General features: G+C 38.2%; 1 protein-coding gene across 22 annotated transcripts in view; it reads right to left on the minus strand.

Annotated features, from left to right (window-relative positions):
* The window catches only part of LOC128685738 (zinc finger and BTB domain-containing protein 7A), a 653624-nt gene that overhangs the window by 427224 nt on the left and 210683 nt on the right, over positions 1–15717 (minus strand). The window contains exon 6 of one of the 22 annotated variants that reach the window (XM_053772342.2): positions 10829–13418. The exons of 20 other annotated variants lie outside the window; for them this stretch is intronic. In XM_053772342.2, the coding sequence (XP_053628317.1) occupies positions 13116–13418 (303 nt within the window). In that variant the 3' untranslated portion in view covers positions 10829–13115. Of the gene's footprint in view, positions 1–10828; positions 13419–15717 lie in introns of those variants that run through there. One more of the 22 variants, XM_070087959.1, reaches the window with a different exon arrangement.

Here is a 15717-nt window from a genome sequence, read left to right on the forward strand (position 1 = left end):
ATGAACAGAGGAAATGTTAGTTTAGTTCCAGGAATACCTACATTGTTTATTCTGGAGCCTATTTTGAAATTGGAATATTTTGAACTTTGTGTTAAATTGGCCAAATTAACAATTTCCGATCACTTTATTTTGTAGTTGAAACAGTTGATTTGGCGATTTCTTGTGCTCAATCGATAGAATAGAAGTAATACTAGTGAAATAGCTAAGAATTTGGTTGATTGGAATAAGGTAATTGGCCTAAAATGGGAGTCAAAGTCGGCAAAATCGCCGACTCGTAAATATCGCTGACACATCAAAATTCGCGAGAGCATAATTTCGTCAATTTTCCATCAAATTTCGTACTTTTTGTTTTATTACCTTCACAAAAAGATTCTCTACGATTTCATAAGAAAAAATAACAAATTTTTTTTTTTGAAAATTCTTGGACACTGGTGCGTGACTTCAGATTTTGGCCTTGGACCCTGAAAGGGTTAAATCTTAGGTTTAAAATGTTACAGAATTATGAGATAAGTTGGTATTATGGCTAAGTGATTAAATACTAGTTGTGAGTTTAGCAATGTGAATGCTTTTGTTTTGGCACTATACATAGTTTCAGTATTGGAGTATCACAGGCCAACTTTTGACTAGTTAAGATTCATTATTTTGAGATTGAGATTGGTATTTCTGTTTATGGTCAAATGGGTGAGTGAGTGTAAGTGTGAACCGCCAGGTGGTATTCGTATTATTAGTTGACAGGGTGTATCAGGGAGATAAGATGTTTTCTGATGGTAGTTTTGAAGGTGATGAATGTGTCTGCAGTTTTGGAATTTTCAGGTAGGGTGTTCCAGATTTTAGGGCCTTTGACATACATTGAATTTTTGTAAAGGTTTAGTCGGACACGGGGAATGTCATAGAGATGTTTGTGTCTGGTGTTGTGCCTGTGGGTTCTGTCACAACTATCAAGAAAGCGTTTTAGGTCAAGGTTAATATTGGAATTTAAGGTCCTGTAGATGTAGATTGCACAGTAGTAAGTGTGGATGTACTGAACAGGGAGTAAGTTTAGATCTATGAAGAGTGGGGGGGTGTGTTGCCAGGGATGGGATTTAGTGATTATTCTTACTGCGGCTTTTTGTTGGGTTATTATTGGCTTTAGGTGTGTTGCTGCAGTTGAACCCCAAGCACAGATAGCATAGGTGAGGTATGGATATATAAGTGAATGGTATAGTGTGAGAAGGGCAGTTTGCGGCACGTAGTATCGTATCTTGGAGAGGATCCCAACCGTTTTGGATACATTTTTGGTTATGTGTTGGATATGGGTGCTGAAGTTCAGGTTGTTGTCGAGGTATAGGCCTAGGAATTTGCCCTCATTATGCCTGGTAATTAGAGTGTTGTCAATCTTAATGTTAATTTGCGCATCTCCTGCTCTGCTACCAAACATAATGTAGAAGGTTTTGTCAACGTTAAGCGTAAGTTTATTGGCTGTCATTCAAGTCGATATTTTGATCAGCTCCTCATTAACAATGGTGTTGAGGGTTGCAAGATTAGGGTGAGAGATGACACAAGTCGTGTCGTCAGCAAAGAGAATGGGGTTCAGGTGTCGAGATACGTTTGGAAGATCATTGATGTATATGAGGAAGAGCAGGGGACCAAGGACACTTCCCTGCGGAACTCCAGTATCAAGTGGCTGTGTTGTTGATGCTGTGTCTTTAATGGTGACATACTGATACCTATTAGTAAGGTAAGATTTGAAATATGCAAGCGCATGGCCTCTTATACCATAATGGTCAAGTTTGTGGAGTAGGATGCTGTGGTCTACTGTGTCAAAAGCTTTTCTTAGGTCAATAAAAATTCCTAGTGGATATTCCTTATTTTCCAATGCTGTGTAAAGCAGATCTAGCATTTTTATAATTGCATCGTTAGTGCTTTTATTTTTCCTGAATCCAAATTGGCAGGGGTTGAGTATGTTTTGTGACGTTATAAATGAATATAGTCTCCTGTGCACGAGTTTCTCAAAGATTTTGGATAGCAATGGTAAGTTTGATATTGGCCTATAGTTGTTTAAATCTGTAGGGTCACCACCTTTATGTATTGGTGTAACCCTTGCCGTCTTGAGTAGTTTCGGGAAGGTGCTAGCTTCTAGTGACTTGTTAAAAAGCAATGAGATAGTATGCGAGAGGACATGGGCCACTCTCTTGTACAATAATGGTGGGGCATGAGACAGATTCCCTGAGTTATTTTTAAGTGACTTTATAATCTCGGTGACTTCCGTGGGCTCAGTTGGAGCAAGATAGAAGGAATTTGGGAAATTCCCATCTAGGTAGTCCCCAGCATGGGCATTGGTACGTGGGATTTTATTGGTGAGATTAGAACCTATGGTTGAGAAGAAGTCGTTTATCTTGTTAGCTGTGTCGGTGGGTTGCAGTGGTGTTTCATTAGGTTTAGTTAGGACAATATTCTTGTTTTTTTTCAGTTTGTGGGTCCCTAGAATCTGAGAGAGTGTTTTCCAGGTCTTTTTTATATCTCCTCTTGTGTCAGTGAATCTACTGGAGTAGTATAGTTGTTTGGCTTTCTTTATTACTTTGGTGAGGACTGATGAATAGTGTTTAAGAATATCTTTGTGTATTAACCCTTTGAGGGTTTTCGTCGTACTAGTACGTCTTACGCGTAGGGGTTTTTGACGTACTAGTACTCATAAATTCTAGCGACCTCAAATCTAGTGGGAGAAAGCTGGTAGGCCTTCATATGAAAGAATGGGTCTATGTGGTCAGTGTGCACAGTCTAAAAAAAATCCTGCAGCACACGGTGCATAATGAGAAAAAAAAAACTTTTTCCATTTTTTTTTAATAAATCAGCGACTTTGCAGTGTATTTTCGTATAGTATTTATTGTTGTATTCTAGTTTTCTTGGTCTCATTTTATAGAATGGAAGACATATTACTGGAATTGAGATGATTTTGACTGGTTTTACAATGAAAGGTGCCTTGAAATTGAGCTCAAAGTAGCAGAAATGTTCGATTTTTACCAAACTTCAAAAGTAAACAAATCGTGCCAAGCGTGCAATACACGTCAACTGGTGAGTCTAATATTCTTTCACAAGTGCACCAATAATATTTATACCATTTTTTACACTAATGCTGTAGTCTGCTTAACAGTAAATCTTATATTTTTTGTGAGAATAAAAATTCAAAGTGGAAAGCAAAAGAATATAAGAGGGGCCTTGAGACGTGACTAATGACTAGAGGAAATGTCATTTTAGTGCCAGGAATGTCTTTCTTGTTTATTCTGGACCCTATTTCGAAATTGGCATCTTTTGAAATTTGTGTGAAATTGGCAAAATTGCTAAATTCTGACCACTGTACTGGATAGTTGAATTTATAAATGGGTGGTTTCTTGCACCCATTCGATAGAAAAAATGGAGTTCTAGCGAAATATTTATGTTTTTTGTCGACTAGTACAGAGAAATTGGCCGAAAATGGGGCTCAAAGTGGGCAAAATCGCCGATCCGTAAACATCGCCGAGACCGCTAACTTTGCGAGAGCATAATTCCGTAAGTTTTCTATCAAATTTCAAACTTTTGGTGTCGTTATGATCGGGAAAAGATTCTCTATCTTTTCATAAGAGAAAATAATTTTTTTTTTTTTTTAAATTTGGCCGACCCTGAGAACGAGTTTCGGAGAGGGCCTGTCGACCCTCAAAGGGTTAAGCCCTGTCTATATTGCTTTTCATATTGGTGTTTCTTATCAATGGATTTCAGAATGGTGCTGGTTAGCCATGGGCAACCAAGCCGTTTGTTTGTGATCTGTTTCGTTTTTATAGGACAATGTTTGTTGTATAGTCTAAGTAGTTTGTTAAGAAAAATGTCTGTCCAGTCGTCAATACCACTGGCCTTGGAGAATTCTGTAAGCCAGTCAACAGTCTCTAGGTCAGCTGTGAACTTCCTTATTGAGGCCTCATCATGGAGTCTAAATGAGACTTTGTTGTATTCAAGTGGTGGTTTACTAATGTTTGTCAAGAGGAAGGTAGGGTAGTGGTCTGTATTGCTATCTGTGATTATCCCTGATTTAAGGGGGGCTAGTATATTGGTCCATATGTGGTCTATTATGGTTGCACTTGTTTCAGTGAGCCTGGTTGGTTTAGTTATTGTTGGTATGAGAAGTGTGTTGTTCATATTGTTGATGAAATCAGTTACAGGCTGATCATCTAGTAGGCCAAGGTTGATGTTGAAGTCTCCAGCTAAGAGAAGGTGGTGCTTATTCATTTGTCTGTTTGTTATTAGTGCCTTTAATTTCTCACTGAAGTTTGGGATGTTAGTGTGGGGTATCCGGTAAATGGCACCGATTGTTATAGGCGTCTTAAGGTTTTTTACAGTAAAATTAGCAAAAATGTATTCTCCATATTCATCACTAAAGCAATTGGTGCTGATACAAGATAATTGGTTAGAGTAATAGATTGCAATACCACCCCCAACTTGGTATGGTCTGCAGTTGTGGATTGCTGTGTATCCTGGTAGAGGGTAGATATCTATTGTGTCCTGTTTTAGCCAGATCTCGGTAAGAATAATGCAGGAGAAGGGTGTCTTTATTGATTCAAGGAGTGCCAGGAGGTCATCATAGTGTTTGCTTAAGGACCTGATGTAGTTAAGTACTGATAGACTTTTATCATTGTTTAGGATAGTGCTGGCTTGTGATGCTGTGTAGTAAAGGCAGTTACTTTCCAATAGGTTTTGATTGTGTGTCAGATTATGTAGGTTTAGATCAGGGTCAACGTGGTCTATCATCTTCTAGGTTTAAATTATGGTTATTTATATCCTGAGTTGTGTGTTGAGTTTTAGTACTGGTATCTGTAGTGGTGGGAAGTTTGGACAAGTATATAGCTATAGCATTTTGGTCATGTAGAGTATAGTCACTAATACACATAATGAAGTTGGTGTTGTCTATGTGTTGTGCTGGAATGAGCTAAAGTACAACTAGGTATAAACTAATAATATAAAAATACAAATTAAAAATAGCACAAGACTCTCACTTGTAATTGCACTAAGGTCTAATGTAAAGACTTTGGTATAGTCTATGTATTGACCTAGAGTGAGCAATAGTACAACTAGGTTTAATCTAATAATGTAGAAATACAAATTAAAAATAGCACCAGGCTCTCACTAGTAATTACACTATGGTCTAATATAATGACTTTGGTACTGACTATGTATTGAGCTAGAATGAGCTATAGTACAACTGAGTTTAATCTAATGATATAAAAAAGGCACAAGACTCTCAGTTGTAATTGCACTAAGGTGTTATATAAGTTGTTTACAAGAATTAGAGTATAACTAGATTTAATTTGACAAGATAAAATATACAAGTTAAGGTAGCAAAAGAATAAAAAAAGTAGAAAAAAAAAATATATGAGGTAGTTGGTACTAGTTAGCAAAAGATAGTTAAGGGCCTTGAACAATAATATAATTGAAATATACACTAATTGCACACACAATATAGTCACTAAGATGTGAAAACAATCTTAGAGTAGGACTTACAATATAAACTTATAATATAAAAATATAAATTGAAATGGTACTTGCAATTGCACTAGAGTCTGGTATATGTTGTTGACAAGATCAAGAGTATAACTAGATTTAAATTAGCAAATCTTGAAGTGCTCTGAAAAGGTGTCTAGAGCAGCTCATGCCTTACCATCAGCTGTATTATGTACTGCAAGGTAAAACAGCCCAGAAATCCATTACAGAATTTATGCACACTCCAGTACAACCATCGACTTCAGTACCAGAACCTCTACCATCCACCTGAACCCAGTAGGGCTACAAGATAACTCTCCACTCTCTCCACAATCATCAGCAAATGCCAGCACCTACAATTTAAGGTAAGAAATGCAGTGGTCCCTCGTTTATCGTCGTTAATCCGTTCCTGGAAGTGCGACGATTATCGAAATAGATGATTTTCGAATCAATTTTCCCCATAAGAAATAATGTAAATAAAATTAATCCGTTCCAGACACCCAGAAGTATTAAAACAAAAAATTTTTTTTACACGAAATATAGATGTAGTACATAAACAATACAATGGGACATGATGAATGAAACATTAACAGCATAACACTTACCTTTACTGGCGATTCTTCTTAGTGTATGGAAGACTGGAGGAGAGAGATTGGATTAGTTACTGTTTGAAAGGGGAATCCCCTTCAATCAACACCTCAGGTGCCAAGTCCTTTTCTGGGGTTACTTCTCTTCTCTGTTTCTTAACCCCTTGACTGTTGCAACCCCCAATCCTGAGGTGTCTCCTGGTGTCGCAAATTTAAAAAAAAAAAATTTCTTATGAAATGAGCTCTATTTTCGGCTAATTCCACTGTTCCAGTCGACGAAACTTATAGCTATTTCTTTAGAACTCCGTTTTTTCTACCGATTGAGTACAAGAAACTGCCCATTTACCGATTTCAACTACCCAATAATGTGGTCAGAGATTTGCAATTTGGCCAATTTCACGAAAATTAAAAAATATGACAATTTCAAAATAAGGTCCAGAATGAACAATGCAGACATTCCTGGCTCTAAAATAACATTTTCTTTGTTCATCAGTCACGTCTCCAGGCCCCTCTGATATTACTCTTGATTTCTATTTTGAATTTTTATTCAAACAAAAAGTAGAAGATTTACTGTTATGCAGACTACTGCAATACTGTAATAATTGTATAAATAGCATCACCCCCATTCATGACTGCATATTAGAATGGCTAGTTGGGCATTTATTGGACAATGACATCATTTGTTTACTTTTGAATATCAGCAAAAATCAAACATTTCCCATAATTTGAGCTCCATTTCCAGGTTCTTTTTATAGAAAAAATCAATCAAAATCACCTGTATTTCTATAATATGCTTTCCATTCTATCAAACGAGACCAAGAAAACGAGAATACAACCATATATACTATATGAAAATAGACCACAAAGTCGGCATTTTAATAAAAAAAAAAGGTCGGAGTTTTTTTTTTCTCATTATACACTGCGTGCTCCAGGATTTTTTTTATATGGTGCACACTGACCACACAGACCCATTCTCTCACATGTGGGCCTACCAGCTTTCTCCTGCTTGATTTGAAGCCGCTAGAATTTATGAGTATATATACGTCAAACATGGTACCTTGTAAGACGTATATATACAACCGAAACAGTCGAAGGGTTAATGCCACTAGGACCAGCTTGAGAGTCACTGGAGTCCTGTCTCACAAAAAAAGTGTCCAGAGAGCTCTGTTTCTGGTGTCTCTTTAAAACTTCCCTAAAATGGGCCTAGACTCTTTCACTGTACAAGCTGCCGATATGGCTTGCAACATCCTTCTCAGGGTAATGTTTCTCCATTAATCTTTCCAACCTACCCCACGTTTCAAAAATCTCCTTAATTTCTGAAGAAGGCACCTTCTTCCATCTCTCTTCCTCCTCCTCTGCAGCAAGATTCTGAGCTGCAATCTGTTGCTGTTCCTGCTGAAGCTCTTGCAGCTCCTCAGTGGTTAGCTCTTCATTGTGATCCTCCACCAACTCTTCCACATCCTCCAAACTCACATCCAACCCCATGGAACTCCCCAGTGCCACAATAGAGTTCACAATTGACATAGGCTCATCAGGGTCAGCCACAAACCCTTCAAAATCCCTCTTGTGGACACAGTCTGGCCACAATTTTCTCCAAGCAGAGTTCGAAGTCCTGGTAATCACTCCCTCCCAAGCCTTACCTATAAGGCTTATGCAATGGAGGATGCTGAAGTGTTCTTTCCAAAAATCTCTTACGGTCAAGTGAGTGTCTGAGGTCACATTAAAGCACCTATGAAACATTGCTTTGGTGTAGAGTTTTTTAAAGTCTGAAATGACCTGCTGGTCCATGGGCTGGAGGAGAGGAGTGGTATTTGGGGGCAAGAACTTTACTGTAATGAACCCACTGCAGAATTAGATTATCCAAGTTTGGAGGATGAGCAGGTGCACTGTCCATTACTAGGAGGCACTTGAGATCCAATTTCTTTTCCAAGACGTAATTCTTCACACTAGGGCCAAACACTTCATTGAACCACTTGACAAAAATTACCCTCGTGACCCATGCCTTATTATTAGATCTCCAAAACACACACAATTTACTCTTCATAACATTCTTTTTCCTGAACACTCTGGGATTTTCAGAATGGTACACTAGTAACGGCTTCACTTTGAAATCCCCACTAGCATTAGCACAGAACATGAGTGTCAGTCTGTCTTTCATAGGCTTGTGTCCTGGCAGTCCCTTTTCCTCCTGAGTAATGTAGGTTCTCTCTGGCATTTTCTTCCGAAAGAGGCCTGTTTCGTCACAATTGAACACTTGTTCAGGTTTCAGTCCTTCAGCCTCTATGAACTCCTTGAATTCACTTACGAATTTTGTAGCTGCAATTTTGTCCGAACTGGCAGCCTCACCATGCCTTATCACACTGTGTATGCCACTACGGTTCTTAAATCTCTCAAACCAACCTTTGCTAGCCTTAAATTCACAAATATCAGTACTCGTTGCAGGCAATTTCTTTACGAGATCATCATGCAACTGCCTAGCTTTTTCACAAATAGTCGACGTCATAAGACTATCTCCTGCTAATTGTTTCTCGTTTATTCACACCAATAATAACTTCTCAACATCTTCGAGTACTGGTAATCTCATTTTTGTCAGCATATTTACCCCCTTTGCAACAACAGCTTTCTTGATTTCCTTTTTCTTGGCCACGATGGTAGATATGGTTGTACGGGATTTGTTATACATCCTGGCCAGTTCGGCCACATGTACGCCACTTTCATATTCTTCAATGATGTTTTTTCTTAAATTCAATCGTATTTCTCACCTACTTCACCAAAGGCTTGGCACTAGGAGCTTTCTTTGGAGCCATGGTAGCTTATTTAGCACTTGCAAGCACTAAAATGAATGGAATAATATTAAGAAATATTTCATATGAACATATGAGGGGACTGTCGCTCACTGGTGCACACTAGCTGGGAAGGGAGGCCGAGGCAGTTCAGAGCCATGAGTACGCATCCAGAACGAACGACGATTAGCGAGTCAACCGACCATTTGTGAGCCAATGTTTGGACGAAAATAACGCGATGATTTCCGAAAAGGACAACTATCGAGGGACCACTGTACTATCATTTCTGTTGCATTTTTAGTCTTAAGCAGTAAAAACAACATAATAAATGAACAAGAACTACATATTCACTTTTATTTTTGTAAGATCTGGAGGTCTAAAAAAAAGTTGTTTGACTTCTTTGGGGGCTCCCAGGAAAGTAACCCTATTTTTCCCGTAAGTTTCTATAAATTAGATTCCCTTATAATTAGATAAATTTCTTTAATGTTAAGTAGTCAGTAAGCCATTAAATTAAGTCAGCCCATAATGCATAGGCATAATAGAGGCTCTCTTTGCACTGCAACCCATTATTGTAAAAACAATCTCAATGTACTACTTGCAAAGAAATAAATAAATTTGAACAAGTTCTTCAATTTCTCTAACAGGGCATTTTCAGGAATGTAACTACAGCATGTATTAAGGTCTACTGTACTGTAACTCATGTCAAAAAAATAAAAATAAAAAATAAATTAAAAAGACTTGTGTCATCCATTAGTGATCTACAAAGCTCCTAATCATATATCAGAAAATAATATTCTTAGACTTATTTGACGTAGCATTATTAAAATGATAAAAAATTCAATTACTGTACATACATAATTCATTACAAGAGCAAAATTACTATGTCAATACCTCCAAAGAGCAAAATACTGCCAATGAAAAGAAGAGTGCTATGCATACACAAACACAACTCAATAAATGTAATAGAACTAAGACTTTCCCATGCCCTCCCTTCATCCAAATAACAATATGGAAAAAATGTAACAGCATGTCATTCTGAATCCATGCATAAAATTAATATAAATATATCACTGGGGTAAGCACTGAACACTTTTAAGAACTATTAGCAGTTCCACAATAGCAAATAGCCTATTTCTGTATTATTAATAAAATAGCTATTTAGATACATTAATACTTCTCTCATCATACAAGTGTTATTTTTTTTTGTATAACTTCTCTTAAGGGACTAAAGATCCTTACATTATAGTCTCAAGGCAGAAGGCAAGGCACCAAGGATGAAGATTTATTATTTTGTACTTAATGATTTTAGGATTCCATTTATCAAAGCACAAAAAAAAAATCCTAACAATAGTTTGGAGTCATGCTAACAACTCTGAGATCATAATATAAAGGAAACTACTAGATTTTTAAACCCAACACAGATATGCTGCTAAAAAAAAAAAAATGTTGCAAAGGGAAATACAGCCTCTCCTAGCCTAGCAATGTACTTGTTTACCGACGCCTTGAACTTACGACGGGCTCTGACCAGTATTCATACCTAAATAAAGTACATTAGACCTAATTTCCTCTATTTTGTTTATTTTAATATACCGTACATTACTGTATAAACATTTAAAAATATACCAGAAATGTTATAAATGGTGCAAAAGTGATATTAAAACAATATCAAAGATGGTTGACAAAAACTCACTACCACTATAGTATGCTCCTCACTTAGCGATGAATTTGCTTAACGACATGGTCTTAGGAACGGAACTCCGCCGTTAAGTGAGGAGAGGCTGTAATTACAAGTTTTTAAAATAACACAGAAATGTTACACTAGTTGTTCTATAACTGTTTAGATCTTTTTTAAATGCTTACACCAATAAGACATCAATAAATTATTAAAGGAAATATTTCACACTTAGATCTCACATGATGTTATAATAATTTAAAAAAAAATTTTATTTGTTACAGGATATGAAATAAAAAAAATTCTCTTTGAAGTTTATTTCGATGCACAATTCAGAAAATGAATATAGTGCATAAATTCTGAAATGCATTCTTCACACATATATTAAATCATCTAATTAAAAGTAAAACCAATGCCTAGGAGTGTAGCCTAATAAGTTTACATGTTTTCATATTACAACTGCAAATTTCCAGGTACAGTGGTACCTCAACTTACGAGTGCCCCAACTTACAATTTTCAGAGTTATAAGCCATTGCTCAGTCAATTTTTTGCTTTGAGTTACGAGCCAAAATCCAAGTTACAAGCGAGCTTCAGATACACCACCACTAGTTGGCAACGTATCTGAAGTCAAATCCAACTCTGTACCCAAGGGAATGTCAGGTACTTTGTCTCATCCCACATGTTCTTCCAAGACATAACTGGAAGGATAATACTCCCACACAAATCCCATATTGTAGTGAGGCACCTCGTCCCTTGTTTAGTTCTCGTATAAATCCAGGGAAGAGGTAACCTCCATTTCAACACTCAGGAGTTTTTCCAGAAACATGAAGGTGGGTGGAGTACTGATAATAGTGGGTGGAGTAGTGTGTTGGTGGAATGTGGAGTAGTGATGGTGGTGGGTGGAGTAGTGATGGTGGAGTGTGGAGTAGTGATGGCAGTGGGTAGGAGGTGATGGTGGTGGGTGGAGTAGTGATGGTGGTGGGTGGAGTAGTGATGGTGGTGGGTGGAGTAGTGATAGTGGTGGGTGGAGTAGGGATGAAGTGTGGAGTAGTGATGGTGAAGTGTGGAGTAGTGATGGTGGTAGGTGGAGTAGTGTTGGTGGTGGGTGGAGCAGTGAGGTTGGTGGGTGTAGTAGAGATGGTGGTGGATGTAGTAGTGAAGGTGGTGGGTGCAGCAGAGATGGTGGTGGGTGGAGTAGTGAGGGTGGTGAGTGTAGTAGTGAAGGTGGTGGGTGGAGTAGTGAAGGTGGTGGGTGTAGTAGTGAAGATGGTGAGTGGAGTAGAGATAGTGGTGGGTGCAGTAGTGAAGGTGGTGGGTGGAGTAGTGAAGATGGTGAGTGAGTAGAGATAGTGGTGGGTGCAGTAGTGAAGGTGGTGGGTGGAGTAGTGAAGGTGGTGGGTGGAGTAGAGATAGTGGTGGGTGCAGCAGAGATGGTGGTGGGTGTAGTGGTGAAGGTGGTGGGTGGAGTAGTGAAGGTGGTAAGTGGAGTAGAGATAGTGGTGGGTGCAGTAGTGAAGGTGGTGAGTGGAGTAGTGATGGTGGTGAGTGTAGTAGTGATGGTGGTGAGTGGAGTAGTGATGGTGGTGGGTGGAGTAGTGAGAGTGGTGGATGTAGTGATAATGGTGTGTGGAGTAGATATGGCAGTGGGTGGAGTAGATATGATGGTGGGTGGAGTAGATATGATGGTGGGTGTAGTAGAGATGGTGGTGGGTGTAGTAGAGATGGTGGTGGGTGGAGTAGATATGATGGTGGGTGCAGTAGTGAAGGTGGTGGGTGGGGCATACAATATTTCTTATTTATAAATACATTTTTCTTATTTAAAACCCCATAACAAAAAAAAATGAGGTGGTTTTTTGGGGGGCTGGAATGGATTAATGGCATTTCAATTAATTTCAATGAGGAAAACTGATATGATATACGAGCAAATTGAGTTACGAGCTTGGTCACGGAACGAATTAAACTCGTAAATCAAAGTACCACTGTATTTAATTAAATTTAGTGTCAACAGAGAACCATAATGTTGCTGCTTTAGTTAATCGCCTATGAAATTTAAATGCACTTCTAAAAAAATCAAGAACACTTATTTTAAAGTCTGTATGCTTCAAGACATAAATTTCTCCTTGAACCATTTTGTATCAAAATTATGAGCTAAAAATCAAGCACCCATTATATTTTCTTTGACTGAATGTTACTAAGTTTAAGAAATCACAAATCTTCCATTCAACTATGACATTTCTGTCTATCTTTGGGAGCTGGCCTTGTGTAGATATTTCCATAAACAATTCAATCCACTGCCATATAAATATATTTTTTTATGTGATCACTTGATAAAGAAAGATTTATATGAAAGAAAAAAGTTATCACTGAAGTCATGTCTCAAGTCAGGCTTCGAGAGGACAATTTTTGAAACTAGTCACATATAGGAGGATGCAACTCTTATACTGTATAAAAAATAAATATCTTATTCTATAAACATAAATGAGGTAGAAATGCAAAATAGTTATCACTACTAAGAAATTTTATTAAGATAACTTTTAAAGGACTAAAATAACTTAAAAAAAAAATAGCATTTCATATATTTCTTTGGAGTCATGTTCTGTGTGTTAACATGTGAGTTAACAATGTAGACCTCTGAGCAGCACGATAAGAACAATGAGAGCACGAGTAAGGTTTTTCTCCTGTATGGATACGAATATGATTGATCATAGCGTACTTTGTAGATGAGCGATACGGGCAATATGAACAGGTAAATGGTTTCTCTCCAGTATGGATACGAATATGTTTTGTCATAACGGCTTTCTTAACTGAGGAATACGTGCAGTAGGGGCACTGGTGCACCTTGACGACAGCTTCTCTCCCACTAATCTTCGAACCATGCATGTTCAGTCTCACCTGTCGAAAATGCCTCTCTTCATTAATCTTATCACTGAATTAGCAAGTAGTTCTTAAAAGATACAGTGAATCAATATTTAATCCCCATGTGTCTATAATCACATTTCTACTTTTCCTCAGATAGTAACTAAGAGACAGTGCCAAAAAAAAAAAAAAAATCAAAGATAGCCCTAACATGAACTGAACACTAAAATTATAAATATGGTAAATCTCCTTAAGCCTAAATATATTTTCATGTTTTACCTATCAAGTGCAATAAGGCGTTACCTACACTATAATGCATAAATGCACAACCCAAAGGTGTAATCTAGTGTTTCTTGTGATGTGCATTTACAGATACAAGTGGAATGAGGGATGAGTTAACAAGGCCCTCTGATTGCACATGGGTAACCAAGACTATAATTCACCAGTACAATAATATTAAGAACACTTTCATCCCTAAAATAATGATTCGAGTAACTCTGTACACCAAGAAATATACTGTACACCTCTGTGAACTGACACCCTACTGTTGTATTTGCATCAGAAGTTGTGGTGGTAAGTCTGTATAGAGAGGGGTGGAAAGGGTAGGATGGTAGGTGAAAGGTTAATGGCCATAGGCATAAAGGGGAAGGTAGTGGGTGGATAGGGAAGAATGGTGGGTGGAGAAAGGGAGAATGGTGGGCAGAAAGGAGAGGGTGGTGGGTGGGTGTTTATCAGGGTATCTTGAAGACGACTTTCTTCAAGTAACTCAAAGAAGGTTGATAACTCAGGATAAGCCAAGAAAACCAAGCAATGATGCTCATTTTTGCTAGGGTGCAAAGGTCCTCTTTCCTAGAATTCAATCTACAACATCCATCCTAAGTCCTAGGTAACATATCTATTTACTGTTAGATGAATAGATGCAGCAGATGTAAAGAAAATTGCCCATACCTCTTAACTCACACAAGATACTAACATTCTCCCTCCATGCATGAAAGGATTACCAAGAGATTCCCAGTTGTCTTCTAGAGGGATCCCAATAAATTTCTCAAGTCAGTTCCTTATCAGCCAAGCTGTGGTGAACTGGTCAAGGGCTCTGAGGAACATGGTGGGTGGGTGGATGTGTGGTGATATGTGGGTGAGTGATGGGTGGCAGTGTGTTGGCTTATTGTGGTGAGTGGTGGTAGGTTTTGATGCATTGTGGTGAGTGGCAGTGTTATGGGAGTGGTGGTAGGTTTTGATGCATTGTGGTGAGTGGCAGTGTTATGGGAGTGGTGGTAGGTGTTGATGCATTGTGGTGAGTGGCAGTGTTATGGGAGTGGTGGTAGGTGTTGATGCATTGTGGTGAGTGGCAGTGTTATGGTGAGCAGTGTTGCATAGTGATGTTTTGTAGTGAGCAGTGTTGCATAGTGATGTTTTGTAGTGAGCACTGGTGGATGATGTTTTGTAGTGAACACTGGTGAATGACATTTTGTAGTGAGACCTAGTTGATGATGTTTTGTAGTGAGCACTAGTGGATGATGTTTTGTAGTGAGTACTGGTGGATGTTGTTTTGTAGTGAACACTGGTGAATGATGTTTTGGTGAGACCTAGTTGATGATGTTTTGTAGTGAGCACTAGTGGATGAAGTTTTGTAGTGAGTACTGGTGGATGTTGTTTTGTAGTAAACACTGGTGAATGATGTTTTGGTGAGACCTAGTGGATGATGTTTTGTAGTGAGCACTAGTGGATGATGTTTTGTAGTGAGCACTAGTGGATGATGTTTTGTAGTGAGCACTAGTGGATGATGTTTTGTAGAGAGTACTGGTGGATGTTGTTTTGTAGTAAACACTGGTGAATGATGTTTTGGTGAGACCTAGTGGATGATGTTTTGTAGTGAGCACTAGTGGATGATGTTTTGTAGTGAGCACTAGTGGATGATGTTTTGTAGTGAGCACTAGTGGATGATGTTTTGTAGTGAGCACTAGTGGATGATGTTTTGTAGTGAGCACTAGTGGATGATGTTTTGTAGTGAGCACTAGTGGATGATGTTTTGTAGTGAGCACTAGTGGATGATGTTTTGTAGTGAACACTGGTGGATGATGTTTTGTAGTGAGCACTAGTGGATGATGTTTTGTAGTGAACACTGGTGGATGATGTTTTGTAGTGAGCACTAGTGGATGATGTTTTGTAGTGAACACTGGTGGATGATGTTTTGTAGTGAGCACTAGTGGATGTTGTTTTGGAGTGAGCACTAGTGGATGATATTTTGTAGTGAGATCTAATGGATGATGCTTTGTAGTGAGCATTAGTGGATGATTTGTAGTGAGACCTACTGAATGATGCTTTGTAGTGAACA

The sequence above is a fragment of the Cherax quadricarinatus genome, chromosome 23, assembly GCF_038502225.1.
Source record: "Cherax quadricarinatus isolate ZL_2023a chromosome 23, ASM3850222v1, whole genome shotgun sequence".
Classification (NCBI taxonomy): Eukaryota; Metazoa; Arthropoda; class Malacostraca; order Decapoda; family Parastacidae; genus Cherax; species Cherax quadricarinatus.